The 14,222-nt window shown below is 33.9% G+C and overlaps 2 protein-coding genes across 2 annotated transcripts; one reads left to right on the top strand and one right to left on the bottom strand.

Annotated features, from left to right (window-relative positions):
- Positions 1-358: 358 nt before the first annotated feature.
- LOC139490305 (C1q-related factor-like) lies at positions 359-1,310 on the bottom strand. The gene is made up of 2 exons (XM_071277140.1): positions 1,097-1,310; positions 359-840 (listed from the first exon to the last, which is right to left on the bottom strand). The coding sequence occupies exons 1-2, from the start codon at positions 1,281-1,283 to the stop codon at positions 389-391; spliced, it is 639 nt and encodes a 212-aa protein (XP_071133241.1). The 5' UTR covers positions 1,284-1,310; the 3' UTR covers positions 359-388.
- A 7,172-nt stretch (positions 1,311-8,482) lies between these two features.
- LOC139488255 (3-mercaptopyruvate sulfurtransferase-like) lies at positions 8,483-11,426 on the top strand. Its single transcript, XM_071273748.1, has 3 exons — positions 8,483-9,071; positions 10,309-10,467; positions 11,239-11,426. Exons 1-3 carry the CDS (start codon positions 8,483-8,485, stop codon positions 11,394-11,396), a joined length of 906 nt encoding a protein of 301 aa, XP_071129849.1. The 3' UTR covers positions 11,397-11,426.
- Positions 11,427-14,222: the final 2,796 nt, after the last annotated feature.

Below are 14,222 nucleotides of genomic sequence, written 5' to 3' on the forward strand. Positions count from 1 at the left end.
AAATATAAGAACATTGAACACAGTTATGAAAACTTAATAACGATCATACATCCTGTCGATATTTTCTCTATTCATATAATAGCAACATCAAGATTCTATAAGATAAAACTGTTCGAACAAGAAAGTAAAACGTTTTTTTTTATGTATATAATCCATGAGAGAAAGTGATTCATCTTTATACATTACTGTTGGCCACTCCACTCACGCTTCAGTGATTCCCCGCTATATGATCAACCAAATTTTTCGAACAAAAAGGGGTGGGCGCCCCCGGCCCTATGGGTCTGCCAATGGGGAGTACAAAAACAAGTGATTTACTAATATGGAAATGAAATCTGATATAAAAATGGACAGCAATATCAATCTTTAGTTGTTTTATTCGGTAAATGGTTTAATCAGCATGGATCAGAAAACCAGACCAATATGTGTGTGGTCTGTTATCGCTATGTCCTGCAAGGGTGTGTGAGCCTACGACTGCCCCAACTTCAACCCAAATTCTATCTCCTTTACACAAATGTAGAACAGCTGAAGCGCTGGTCTGGACCCAATGGTCTGTCGTTCTATCTAACCAACCATATGACACGTAAGATCCAGGTTTGTTCTTTGTGATGTATAGATGCAATTGATGGGATGGGTCGCTGTTCTCGGGGGAGGCGGCAATTAGGTGAAAATTATATGTTCCATTGACAGAGGCCGTGAAAACTCCATGTTGCGGATCATAATTGTTGCCTGAATTCGTCATTGGTTCATTGAAAACTATTGTTGTTCCAGGACTAGGGTTTACCAAACCAGGTCCTAGGTAGGCAAAGAACGCAATGTCACGATCTTTATTCGTTAGCTTGTCTGGAAAATAAAACACTGACAATCGTTTTGAAGTACATTTAAACATGTCATTTTTATAGTATTCATTGTTTTGGGAAACATTTAAATTTGTTAAAGAATACACCAGACGGTTATACTTTTATTTTGTTATGATTAAAAATAAACAATATTACAAGTTTTTAACTATAATCAAGTAGAATTAAGTATAAAAGCAATTGTAAGAGATGTTTATTTCTCGAAAGAAAAAAAAAAGAGATCACGAGAGTAGATTTTTTACCGACTTGATTGTCCAAGGTGCTTATTTTCTCCTGAGCTTCTTTGAGTTCATTGCTTAGTCTAGTAACCTCCGACATGAGAAACTGAAGAGTTGCGTCACTATGCAGTACCTCTTGAGGTGGTATACCTTCAAGAAGTCCAGAAGAAACACTGATAAATGCTGACAAAACAAATGTTATGGCAGACATTTCCTTTTCGTTACTTGACCTCTTTTTACCCAAGTGCTGATAAGCAGAAAATACCGTATTGGTAGGAGATACCTTTAAGTAGTGCAACGCTAGAATTTTTTTTATCAAAAAGTCTTTCAATCTTTAGTAAAAGTAAAAAAGTAAAAGTCCCAGATATAATGTGTTGCTTGGGCTGTCAACAAAATCATGACATACACAATGCACTTGATAATGCCGCGACTAAATTATACCGTCGCCTTTGCCGGAAAATGGCTCATGGCTGAATATTTTATTCATTTTGAAAGTTTGAGTATTTCTCAAAGAATATAGTTAACATAATTTTTATTAGAAACCATAATTTTATACGTCTAAAATTTTATAATTTTTTTTTCTAAATGAACAAAAATGCATTGTGTTTTATTGTATCAAAATATCGATGTATGATAAAAGACTTTTCAATTCGCATAGATAGGATTAGGTGGGCTCAGACTGACTGGTTTACTATCTAACATTGATTGTTTGGTTGGGTGAAAAGAAATACCTAATACGAAAGTTTGATTGGTCTAAAATGTTTCGATTTATATCTGAATATGTCTCTATTGACAGAGTAGTGAAACAAGGGTATGATGCAAGTTCAAATTTACTTAATCACCGTGTATCATCAGTACACCGGATATAGGTACTAACCAAGCGGGCATGATCGATTTTGACCTTACAGGGTAACGAAGATCTTTGTTTTGCTTTATCAATATTCAATGTACATTTCTCAACATTTGAAATTCCTGCTCCCAAATAATTTTTGCATCGGTTTTTTCCTATTCATAAAACAAGTTTGATATTCAAATAAGAACAATTAACTTGTTCATGCGCAAACACCGTGTATCATCGTACAGCGGATATAGGTACTAACCAAGCGGGCGTGAGCGATTTTGATCTTACACGGTAACGAAAAATCTTTGTTTTGTTCACATAATATCAATGTGTACTTCAATCTAAACATAACTGCTGTTTTAAGAAATGATTTGGTCGTAGGTTGATGATTAGAGATGTCTCATTATTTTCCCAAAACAAGAGGGATTACTAAAAGCATGTGCAAATACTTGTAAAAGAAGTTGGCCCTCGTCTCATCCGATATAATTCTATATTCATTGCAACTCTTTTTCTGATAGAAGGTTAATGTGTGTGTGTAATAAGTATAGCTGTTTCAATAATTGGCATTGAAATCTTTCATACAAATGTTATTTTTCGATATTTTATCCCCAAAGAAGCGTTGTGTACGGTGTTTAGCTGACCACATAAATCGTCATGTATGGTGCATAGTTAAGTTGTTGTACACCGTACACAAAAACTTCATTTTCATACTCGTTTAATACCCAAAAAGTTTCAAGGAATGAGTAATAACAGGTAGGTTTATGATTGGTAACTATTACTTTTGCCCTGTATTAGGTTTCTTTCAGATAAAACATGTAAATGTCTCAACAACATGCATACAACATTGAAAAGAAATGTAAAATAATACCATTAGCTTTGTAAATATTAGCTGAAAGACTATAGAATATTACAGAATGCATGTCACTAAAATATCTTACTAATTTGAATTAAACCAAGCAAATGTTTATAATTTATAAATTTGTAAACATTAACACCGTGTATCATCGTACTTAGTTGTGAAAGTCAACACCCACTTTCAATTTCGATACAGTTGTTGAGACATTTACATGTTTTATCTGAAAGAAACCTAATACAGGGCAACAGTAATAGTTACCAATCATAAACCTACCTGTGATTACTCATTCCTTGAAACTGTTTGGGTAATAAACGAGTATATAAATAAAGTGTTTGTGTACGGTGTACAACAACTTTACTATGCACCGTACATAAGAATTTATGTGGTCAGCTTAACACCGTACACAACGCTTCTTTAGGGATAAAATATCGAATAATAACATATGTATGAAAGATTTCAATGCCAATTACTGAAACAGCTATACTTATTACACACACACATTGACCTCCTATCAGAAAAAGAGTTGCAATGAATATAGAATTATATCGGATGAGACGAGGGCCAACTTCTTTTACAAGTATTTGCACATGCTTTTAGTAATCCCTCTTGTTTTGGGAAAATAATAAGACATCTCTAATCATTAACCTACGACCAAATCATTTCTTAAGACAGCAATTATGTTTAGATTAAAGTACACATTGATATTATGTGAACAAATCAAAGATTTTTCGTTACCGTGCAAGATAAAAATCGCTCACGTCCGCTTGGTTAGTATCTATTTCCGCTGTACGATGATACACGGTGTTAATGTTTACAAATTTATAAATTATAAACATTTGCTTTGTTTAATTCAAATTAGTAAGATATTTTAGTGACATGCATTCTGTAATATTCTATAGTCTTTCAGCTAATATTTACAAAGCTAATGGTATTATTTTACATTTCTTTTCAATGTTGTATGCATGTACACAAAAAAAAAAAAAAAAAAAAAAGGGAAGTAATTCACCAATGCTCTTGTCTTTCAGAAAGGCGAGAAACATATTTCACCTTTATAGTCGTGTTAATAACGAATGGCTATGTACTTTTTGCGCGAATAAATCCTATTTACATTATCTCATTTCTGCTTAAAAAAAGTATTAACTATTTAAATTAATTAATTTAAAACACACACAATTAGGTCAGAGAACATAAAATTGTGTCAACACCTGAGGTCAACACAGTAGTGTAACCTGTATATCGAACACGCCTCGATTTGTTTGACACCCTAACGTAACTTTGTAATTTTGAAGCCACACTCGTTTGTATGTTTGTAAGATAGAAACTTATCTTATGTCTTAGTACTGTACTGCGGTACCCGGTAAAACAACCCAAACAAGAATGTGTCCATAGTACACGGATGCCCCACTCGCACTATCATTTTCTGTTTAGTTGACCGTGAAATTTTGGTAAAAACTCTAATTTGGCATTTAAGTTAGAAAGATAATATCATAGGGAACATGTATACTAAGTTAACTTCATCAAAAACTACCTTGACCAAAAACTTTAACCTGAAACTTGCACTATCATTTTCTATGTTAAGTGGACCATGAAATTGGGTTCAAAACTCTAATTTGGCATAAAAATTAGAAAAATCATATCATAGAGAACATGTGTACTAAGTTTCAAGTTGATTGGACTTCAACTTCATCATAAAACTACCTTGACAAAAAACTTTAACCTGAAGCGGGACGACCGAACGAACAGACGGACGGACGAACGGACGCACAGACCAGAAAACATAATGCCCCTCTACTATCGTAGGTGGGGCATAACAACTAGTCTGTGTACAGACTTCCCTGTGCAGTTTGGAAAGTTTTAAGACTTGGCATCCCCTTATTATACCAAAGTTAAAATAATTTTGCATACCAGACAGATGAAATCTTGTTTAGATTATGAGGGGGCATTTTTTTCTTCCTGTATAAAAGTAATACTAGAGGCTCTAAAGAGTCTGTGTCGCTCACCTGTATTTACTGATGCTTTGGAAATTATGTAAAATAAGGTTAAATCATAATTTATAGTATAAGATATCATTAGATACTATAATAATATCTAAGATAATAGCAAAAAAATACAAAATTTCCATAAAATTACTAACTGAGGGGCAGCAACCCAACAACTGGTTATCGGATTTGTCTGAAAATTTCAGGGCAGATATATCTAAATCTTATGAACATTTTTGCCACCAGTCAGATTTGCTCTAAATGCTTCAGTTTCAGAGATATAAACAAAAAACTGCATGTTACCCATTGTACTATTTTTAGCTATGTCTGCCATCTTGGATCGCGGACAGGGTCATCGGACACATTTTTTAATCTGGATACTCTTATGTTGATTGTGGACAAGTTTTGTTACATTTTGTCTTAGTAGTTTCAGAGGAGAACAACCCTGTCAGATTTTTGTTCAAATGCTTTGGTTTCAGAGATATAAGCCAAAATCTACATTTTATGTTCTATTTTTAGCCATGGCGGCCATCTTGGTTGGTTGGCCCGGGTCACCGGACACATTTTTTAAACTAGAAACTCCAATTATGATTGTGGTCAAGTTTGGTTTAATTTGGTCCAGTTGTTTCACAGGAGAAGATTTTTGTAAAAGTTAACGACGACGACGACGGACGCAAACGCGAAGGGCCAAGTGAGCTAATAAGGGTAAAGACATCCCATCAGTTCAATTTAAACAAAATTAATATACATGGACAGGGGCAGATCCAGCCATTTTAAAAAGGGGGGTCCCAACCCAGGACAAAGGGGGGTTCCAACTATATGTTCCTATTAAAATGCATTTATTTTTTATATTTTTTTTTCTTCTTATTCTTCTTTCACCTTTTTCATATTCATATATTTATTACAGAGCATGCCAGTTATTTATTTTATGTATTGTTCAATAAGTGTATTATTTTTGTAAAGGAGACAGATTTGTAAAAGCAAATTGCTTGTTTCTGAATCCTGAATATATTTGTATTATATCGTATCATGATGAATTTATCTGAATAAATATTGTTTAAACTAAAATGCATTGATCGTCCAAAAAAAGGGGGTACCAACCCCCGAAACCCCCTTCCCCTGGATCCGCCAATGTACCACGATTTACTTCGTTCTAAAGCTTGAACTTGATCTCAAGTATCATTTTTTGTTCCTCTGTTGAGAGAAAAAAATAAATAATGGATGAACTATACAAATTAGAAGCAGCCAACTATTCGTTGTTTTCGAATAAGTTGTACATAAACTAAATAATTGTAAAATGTAAGCGATTTCTGTAATTTAGTTCTTATTTTATTTCGATATTACTTCTATTTCTCCTATTAGTTCAACAGAAAAAAGGACATTAACAAAAATGTATGCTTCTTTCGATGGCAGATTGTGAGCGTAAATGAACGGTGACCCCATTTTTTTTATTTCATTTTTCTATTAAGTATAAGATAAAGTTCATTTATAGAAAAATATAGCGAAGTCCTATATTAAATAAAAAAATCGATTTAGACCCGCGAGCCCCCTTTTATGTCTGATGTTATAAAAATAAACGTTTTACATTTGTAATATTAAAATTTTGTCTTTCAATTCATAATTTTACTATAACAATAAAGAAGAATGACATACAACTTGAATATTTAGATTACGTAATTGAGCCAGATAACAAAGAGGCATGTAAATGATTTAATTTGGATTATGTACCTTACATGTAAATTAAGGCTTTTGTTAAACAATCTTTTCCTATTACTCATGCGTGAAATTGTAAATAACACCTGTCACCCATGACTTGATTATTGACCAACCAGTGACAATAGGTTGTGGTCAAAGGAGCGACAGAAGGTAACTTTTAATTGGTGAAAACAGGAGAAAGTTAAGAAATCAGTGATCATGTGACCACACCCGTACGGAAACAATTTTAGGTTTCAAACGGTCACTTTGATCAAATACTGATTTACAAGTATAAACATCTTCATTTACCAGAACTTTCTCTTGTTTTACACCAGGTAAGTTAAATTATATTTTTCATTTAAATTAAAGCGTTTTTTAAATTACTTTATATTTTTGGTAAAGCTGAATGAATTTTACTTAAAAATTAATTGTGTATATTTTGCATAGATTAAAATCATTTTATTTCGTTTCCATTGAGATTAATTATTTTTGTGTTGGTTACGCTTAGGACACGTTGCTTTTTATTAATGTAAATACTTGATAAACGTTTCAAGAATTTATTTAAAACAAATCTATTCCATGTTTAGAAATATATAGTTGATGTTAAAATAGTTATTTTCAAAAGTTTAGTGAAAGTCCGGGGGTCGGAGGGGTCCTGATCACGAAATCCCGGGCTTAAAGACATGAAATTCCGAGGTACCGAATTAAAAAAAATAATAATACCGACTTCCCGAAATTCCAAAAAAAAATCTCGGATCCCGAAAGGGTCAATCCTACATTCCCGAGCTTAAAAACACCCGATCCCGACGTCCCGAAAAAGGTCCTGCCCCCTTCTTTTAAGCATATGCAAGGTTATTTTTACATACGAATTTATTCAAACACATGGGTGGATCCAGTCATTTTTAAAAGGGGGTTCAATCCAGGACAAAGAGGGGGGGGGTCAACTAAATGTCCACATTCAAATGCATTGATCGGTCAAAAAATCCGCCACTGAAACTTAAATTGTATTTGGTATTAGATTTTACGCGATTAAATGTTAAGATATTATGACAAAGATTTTATTCATTTTAAAAGTTTATTGTTTCCATAGCAACAAATTATTATACAAATCATTTGAAATTAAGTATTCAATTAGTTGAAATGATTCGGTTTATTTAACATATTGCATTAAGCATAAACCTGTACATTAAGTTTTGTAAAGCTGTTTCACTTGATAAAATATAATCTGGGCAAGTTTAATTTAATTAGTTAAAATTTGCATATAGTTATGTCCCTTAATTTAGTTCATTTGTGAAATTCTAAATTTATTATCAAGTGAGATTGCTATTTTATTGTGTAATATCTGTAAGCACTTTAATTACAGAACTTTCTCTTGTTTTACACCAGACGCTAAAAGTCATCAGACGTAGCAGAAAAGTCAGTAGGACACATTGAACAATTCTGTCTTTGGTCTTCTTTGGTTATCAACTAAGCATATAAGTGTCCTATTCAATAGGACAAATGAAATAAAGCTACAGTAATAAAGAAGGCAATGGTCATAAAACACATAATATTTAGCGAAAATGCTTTGCAAATGTCCTTTCTATAAGCGTCAATTGTGTAGTACTCTTGAGTTGTTGTTTTAGTGGTTGACTGTACATGCTGTATATGGAGATTTGTGTGCAACTCATGACAAAAACTGCAATCAAGTTAACGCACTAACATATTTGTTGGCATTAATTTGGTAACCATGCAGGCTGCGTGTGTTTGGTCCAACCGTACAATGGAACCAATCCTAAAATTGATGCCACAATAATGATATTGAAGACGAGCAATCATGGGGTAGAACAGGCTTCTTGATAGTTTTAAGTATTGTGGTTATTGATAACCTATTTCAGTTTATATAGAATTTCCTTGCTTAAAACATGAAATCTTGCATTACAATTTAAACAGCCAATACAATAATGAATTCAAAGTGAGCGTTCCATTAATTTTAAGTCGATTGTTCACTTTATTTATCATTTACAGTCTTGCCTTTTATTTGTATTTTCTTTTGTAGAATGTTGACGAAAGCAAGTGCTCTGGTCACAACTGAATGTTTGCATAATGTATTGAAAAGTGGAGTTCCAAAAGACATTAGGATTCTTGACGCTTCTTTTCACTTGCCATCTTCGAACAGAAACGGTCAAAAAGAATATGAAGAAAAGCATATCCCGGGAGCCTCATATTTTGATATTAAAGAATGTTGTGATAAATCCTCTCCTTACGGTCTCATGTTACCAGACGTAAAACACTTTGAGCAGTATGTAGGCAACTTAGGTATTGATAATAGCACTCATATTGTTGTTTATGATAATGGTATAAACTACGGGTTTTTTTCTGCTCCAAGAATTTGGTGGATGTTCAGAGTTTTTGGACATGAAATGGTGTCGGTGCTTGATGATGGATTTATGAAATGGTGCTCTGAGGATTTACCGACGACATCAGAAGTTGTTCATGTTCCGAAAACATTATTCCACGGACTTTATCGTCCTCATTTAGTAAAGTCATACGAGGATATTGCGAAAAACATAAAAGATCATTCGTTTCAATTAATGGATGCTCGAGGAGAAGGGCAATTTATGGGAATCAAACCGGAAGCAAGAGAAGGTAATTTGGTTATTAAGGTAATCTGGTCCGCCGTTCCATATATAGCTTCGCACCGAGCGTAGCGATAAGTGAACACAACAGGGGTCCAGTTTAATATTAAGTTTGTTCCGACACATCTAAAAATAGTATAACACTTAAGACCCCCACAAAGCCAATTTTGTCATCGATTTTTTCCAACGGAATGCATACATCTCCAATAAGTCGACTAAAGAAAAAGCAAACGTCCAGGACTATAAAGAACTGGAACGAAGAAAATAGTTGATCTGAATTGAAGTATAGATAAAATTGATACATCTATTAATAAGCTTTTACGAAATGAATGCCCTTTTAGAATTAACGACTACTGGACTAAGCATTCAGAACTCCAGCGGCAGCATACAAACCAAGTTGTACGGGGATATCGTTCTATTATCTGGCCTAACTTAACTGTCTCTTCTCAGAATGTCAAATCTTTCAAGACTCAGCTCCGTCATTAAACTTAAATGGCATGTCTCAAATTAACTTAATTGTAAATGTATATACAATATTGAACCTAGTTTTTTTCTGAATTCCCTTTGTTAACTTACACATCCATGTGCACCTCCAAAATTCAGACAGGATACTCTGAGTCAACCAGTTGACGGCTTGTGCTTACTGGAAGAAGTCAGTAAACTGAATTCCTTTGTATAAAACAAATACTATAGTAAGCAGTTCCCGACTGTAATATAATTTGCCGAAAATCTCGGTATTCAAAGTTTGGCCAATTTATATTTGGTTGTATGTTTTAAAATACGAAACCTTTTTATACCCCGCTTTAAAAAAGTGGGGTATACTGTTTTACCTCTGTTTGTCCATCCATTCTGTCAGTCTGTCCCATTAATATTTTTGTCACATTTTTCTCAGGAACTACTTGACAGGGATTTATGAAATTGGCACCGGGTGTCGGGGTTAATATAAGTCAGTCATACCGTGTGATGCGTTTTCAGCTTCATCACTCAACAACTTCCCATTTTTAAACACTTGTATCATTTTACACATAAATAGCCAAGTCGAAAATTTTCGTCAGATTTTTCTCAGGAACTCACTACAATACAGGGATTTCTGATATTTGGTTTCAGAGTTTATACATGTATGAGTCGGCTATACCATGTGATGGGTTTTCATATTCATCACTCAACTATCTGTTTACCGAAATATTTCGGCGGGGGTATCATCAGTGGGCAGTAACTCAAAGTTTTACTTTTCTGTTTTATTATAGGTATAGAGCCTGGTCATATACCAGATTCAAAGAATCTCTGCTACCAAGATATTGTGGATAAAGAAAGCGGTGTAATGCTCGATGTAAAAGGGCTTAAAAAACTTTTCAATGAAACTGGACTTGATCTATCAAAACCATTGGTATCCACTTGTGGTTCAGGTTAGCAAATGTTTCTTGTCTATAATCCAATTAGATCTTTCACTTTGTTTCCTTAGAATATTTATCTCTGTGTGCATTTGTAACAAATCTTACGGGAGGTGACTATAAATTCTATTGTCTAAAATTGAGCTAATAATCTCAATTTTTATCGAGAATAGAAATGACCATGGTATGAGGATGTGCAAAGCACTGCTTTGTGTCCCTTCTATTATACTAAAGTCACAGAAATAAGACCCATTCAATAATATTTTAGATATTTAAAGAATTTAAGATATTCGTAATTAAAAAATATAGAACACCCTTTCTTGAATAGTCCAACGAAAAGAGCCGCTGCCTGTCATCTAGTGACATAATATTTGCTGTCAATAGATATAGGAAGATGTGGCATGAGTGCCAATGAGACAACTTTCCATCCAAGTCACAATCTATAAAAGGTTATTTTGCAGGTATCGTTTACCGGGTAAATGTATAATAATGTTCACATTGGAAGAGATATGTGTCTTGGAACAATACCCCACATCCTTTGTTCTATAATATGTATTTCTTGTATGATTTTCAATTTTAGTTTCTTGTGTATATTTCGAAGTTTATCATTGAACAAGTATATATTTTGGTTTAGGGACCAGCTTAAGCACGCCTTCGGGTGCGGGAGTTTCTCGCTGCATTGAAGACCCATTGGTGGGCTTCATCTGTTGTCTGCTCTTAGATCGGGTTGTTGTCTCTTTGACACATTCCATATTTCCATTCTCAATTTTATTACTTCCGTTTTAGGTCTTACTGCTTGTTGCATAGCATTTGCTGCCTATTTATGTGGGAAAGAAGACGTGCCCGTATACGATGGGTCATGGCCAGAATGGTATCTAAGATCAACTCCAGATATGAGATTTTGTCCTAGTGATAAAAAAGAATCAACATGTATGATATGTTAACTAATATAGTTTATAAAATGATCTGCTGTGTTCTTGCTATCTATTTATTACATATGTTATTAAATGCATTCTCATCTGCGTTTCTATTAAACATTGAAAACTGTTTCAGCTATTTTAATCATTGTGTTTGCCCTGATAAACGTAAATAAAAGGAGATGGCTTGGTGCTAAATAAAAGGTATAAAGTAGCTTTCCCACCCTACTCGCTTATGACCTATTGGTTTTCCCGTTTGAATGGTTTTACACTAGTAATGTTGGGGTCCTTTATAGCTTGTTCGGTGTGAGCCTAGGCTCCGTGTTGAAGGCCGTACATTGACCTATAATGATTTTCTTTTATAAATTGTTATTTGAATGGAGAGTTGTCTCATTGGCACTCACACCACATCTTCCTATATCTATAGACGGCAGATCTTTGAAAATATGTGAAATGTATTCACAAAGTAGAAGCGAAAAATATAAAATGGACATTCAATCTCATAATTCGAAAATAAACTGACAAATCCATGGCCAATAAAGAAAAAAGACAAAACAGACACAACATAGAAAACATAATACAACATAGAAAACCAAAGACTGAGCAGATTGCTACATAAATCATTCCCAGGTTATGTTCCAAGATATGCTTATTTTCCCTTTGGTTTCATTCGCCTCTCTTTTCCATGTGTGCCGTTTCTTCAATTGCTTAAATATACCACAATCTAGAATGTGTTTGTTGTGACTTTCCTTTAAGAAGTTGACTTTGATAGATAAAGGAAATCACTGAAGCATGTCTGGAAAGGGCCCCTATTAATCAGTCAATGCAAGCAAGCTAACCCAAGATACTACCTCTATGTACACACTCAATGCAATCGGCTGTAACAGAAATACACACGAAAGTTTCATTAGTCTTAAACGTGTTTGAATCTATATCTCCATGTGCCTCTACTTACAAAGGAGTGAAACAAGGGAATAGATAATATGAGTCCAAATTCATTTAATGTATGTATAAATGATCTATCAGAAATATTTGAAGAAAACTGTAAACTAGTGACTAGTGCCGGACTCTACAAAAAATGTCAAGGTTGATGACCTTCTGTAATAATCTGAAACTCCTGCAGGTCTACAGAACTCGATATAGACTCTTGTGTCAGTTCCAAGTCAGGAACCTGTATATATATGATGGTATGAAACATATTTGTTTTTCGTTCATTATTTCGTACATAATTGGGCCGTTAGTTTTGCCGTTTGAATTGTTTTACATTTTTAAAGCTGACTGACTTTGCGCATTGTTGAAGGCTGTACGGTGACCTATAGTTGTTATTTCTGTGTCATTTTGTCTCTTGTGCAAAGCTGTCTCATTTGGAAATCAAACCACATCTTCTTTTTCATATATCTTATTGTAATTGGTGTCACACAATAAATACACCAAAAACAAAGTTGGCTCAACAGAAGAATATTTCAGTAAATATGATTTTTTTTAAGACACACAAAGTCCAAGCTTATGTATTTAAAAACCCTTGTCCGACCAAATTAGAGTACAGCTCAACCATATGGGATCCACATCTAAAACAGCAATTTTAACAAATTAAAAAGTTCAGAAAAGAGAAGCCTGCTGCACATACAACCGCTTCCATAACTTAGTTCAGGTACTGAAATTAAGGACAGATTTAAATTGGTACCAACTGGAAATTTGGCGTGTTTCTTATCCAAAATTATACACGAAATTTCTGCAGTCCCTCACATTTAACCCTTTTAATTCCACTTTCGATAATAGAACCGTAAATAGCAATCCACACTCATTTAGACAAATGGTATGCAAACATCAAAAAATAGTTATAGATATTCATTTTAATTATCCACGTACAATTTAAATGATTGGAATCATTTGCCACAACACATAGTTTCATGCAGTACATTACGGGGACTCAGAGTATGATCTCAAAATCGGCTCTCATCCCTATTTTCTACTCTCAAATAACTTTCTTATCAAGTGTATATAGTTTTATCCAAATGACATTTTTCAAATGCACATATATTTATTTTGATTTTCATACCCCAGCTTTAAAAAATGGGGGTATACTGTTTTATCTCTGCCTAGTCTGTCCATCCATCAATCCGTCAATCCGTCCGTCCGTCAGACCAATCATCTATACATATAGGAAGATGTGGTGTGAGTGCCAATGAGACAACTCCTCCATCCAAATAACAATTTATAAAAGTAAACCATTATAGGTCAATGTATGGCCTTCAACACGGAGCCTTGGCTCACACCGAACAGGCCCCAAAATTACTACTGTTAAACCATTCAAACGGGAAAACCAACGGTTAAGGTTTATGACCCCTTCTGTGGCCATTTTTGTACGAACTTTTCAAACTTCAATTGTATCAAAACTATAGATATAATGTATAATAGAGAATGGCCATTTTGTACATATACCAAGGGGAAACTTGATGTTAAGCATTATTATTTACTATTTCCGCATTGCATTTAATAGAAAAGAGTACTTTGTGGCGAATAAACCAAGATTTTTATAGAAAATCCACAGCCTTTAATACAGAGAATTTGTTATAAAATTTGAAACATAGATTACTCACTTGCTTTTCGTGCTAGTGCTTATTTTTTACAAAAAAAGTTCTAACCAACCTGTAAATTACAAAAAACCTCGTGCTGAGTCACTAAAATCGAGCGCACCTCAAAAGGTGTACTTGATTTTGTCCATATTTTTATCTGTTTTAACCAGTAACTACATTAATAAACTTGTTTTAAGGAAAATCAATGCTAGCACTACATGCAATAATCCTATATCTATCAGTTATCAAATTGCCAAATATGAGAGTACAAGGATAA

Source organism: Mytilus edulis, chromosome 9 (assembly GCF_963676685.1).
Source record: "Mytilus edulis chromosome 9, xbMytEdul2.2, whole genome shotgun sequence".
Lineage (NCBI taxonomy): Eukaryota > Metazoa > Mollusca > Bivalvia > Mytilida > Mytilidae > Mytilus > Mytilus edulis.

Bases quoted from the DNA above. Each gene is read 5' to 3' on its own strand.
- LOC139488255 (XM_071273748.1), top strand. From the start codon at position 8,483: ATGTTGACGAAAGCAAGTGCTCTGGTCACAACTGAATGTTTGCATAAT. The intron at 9,072-10,308 runs GTAATTTGGTTA...GTTTTATTATAG, and splicing joins CAAACCGGAAGCAAGAGAAG to GTATAGAGCCTGGTCATATA. The intron at 10,468-11,238 runs GTTAGCAAATGT...CTTCCGTTTTAG, and splicing joins GGTATCCACTTGTGGTTCAG to GTCTTACTGCTTGTTGCATA.
- LOC139490305 (XM_071277140.1), bottom strand. From the start codon at position 1,283: ATGTCTGCCATAACATTTGTTTTGTCAGCATTTATCAGTGTTTCTTCT. The intron at 841-1,096 runs GTAAAAAATCTA...TTTATTTTCCAG, and splicing joins CACCTTGGACAATCAAGTCG to ACAAGCTAACGAATAAAGAT.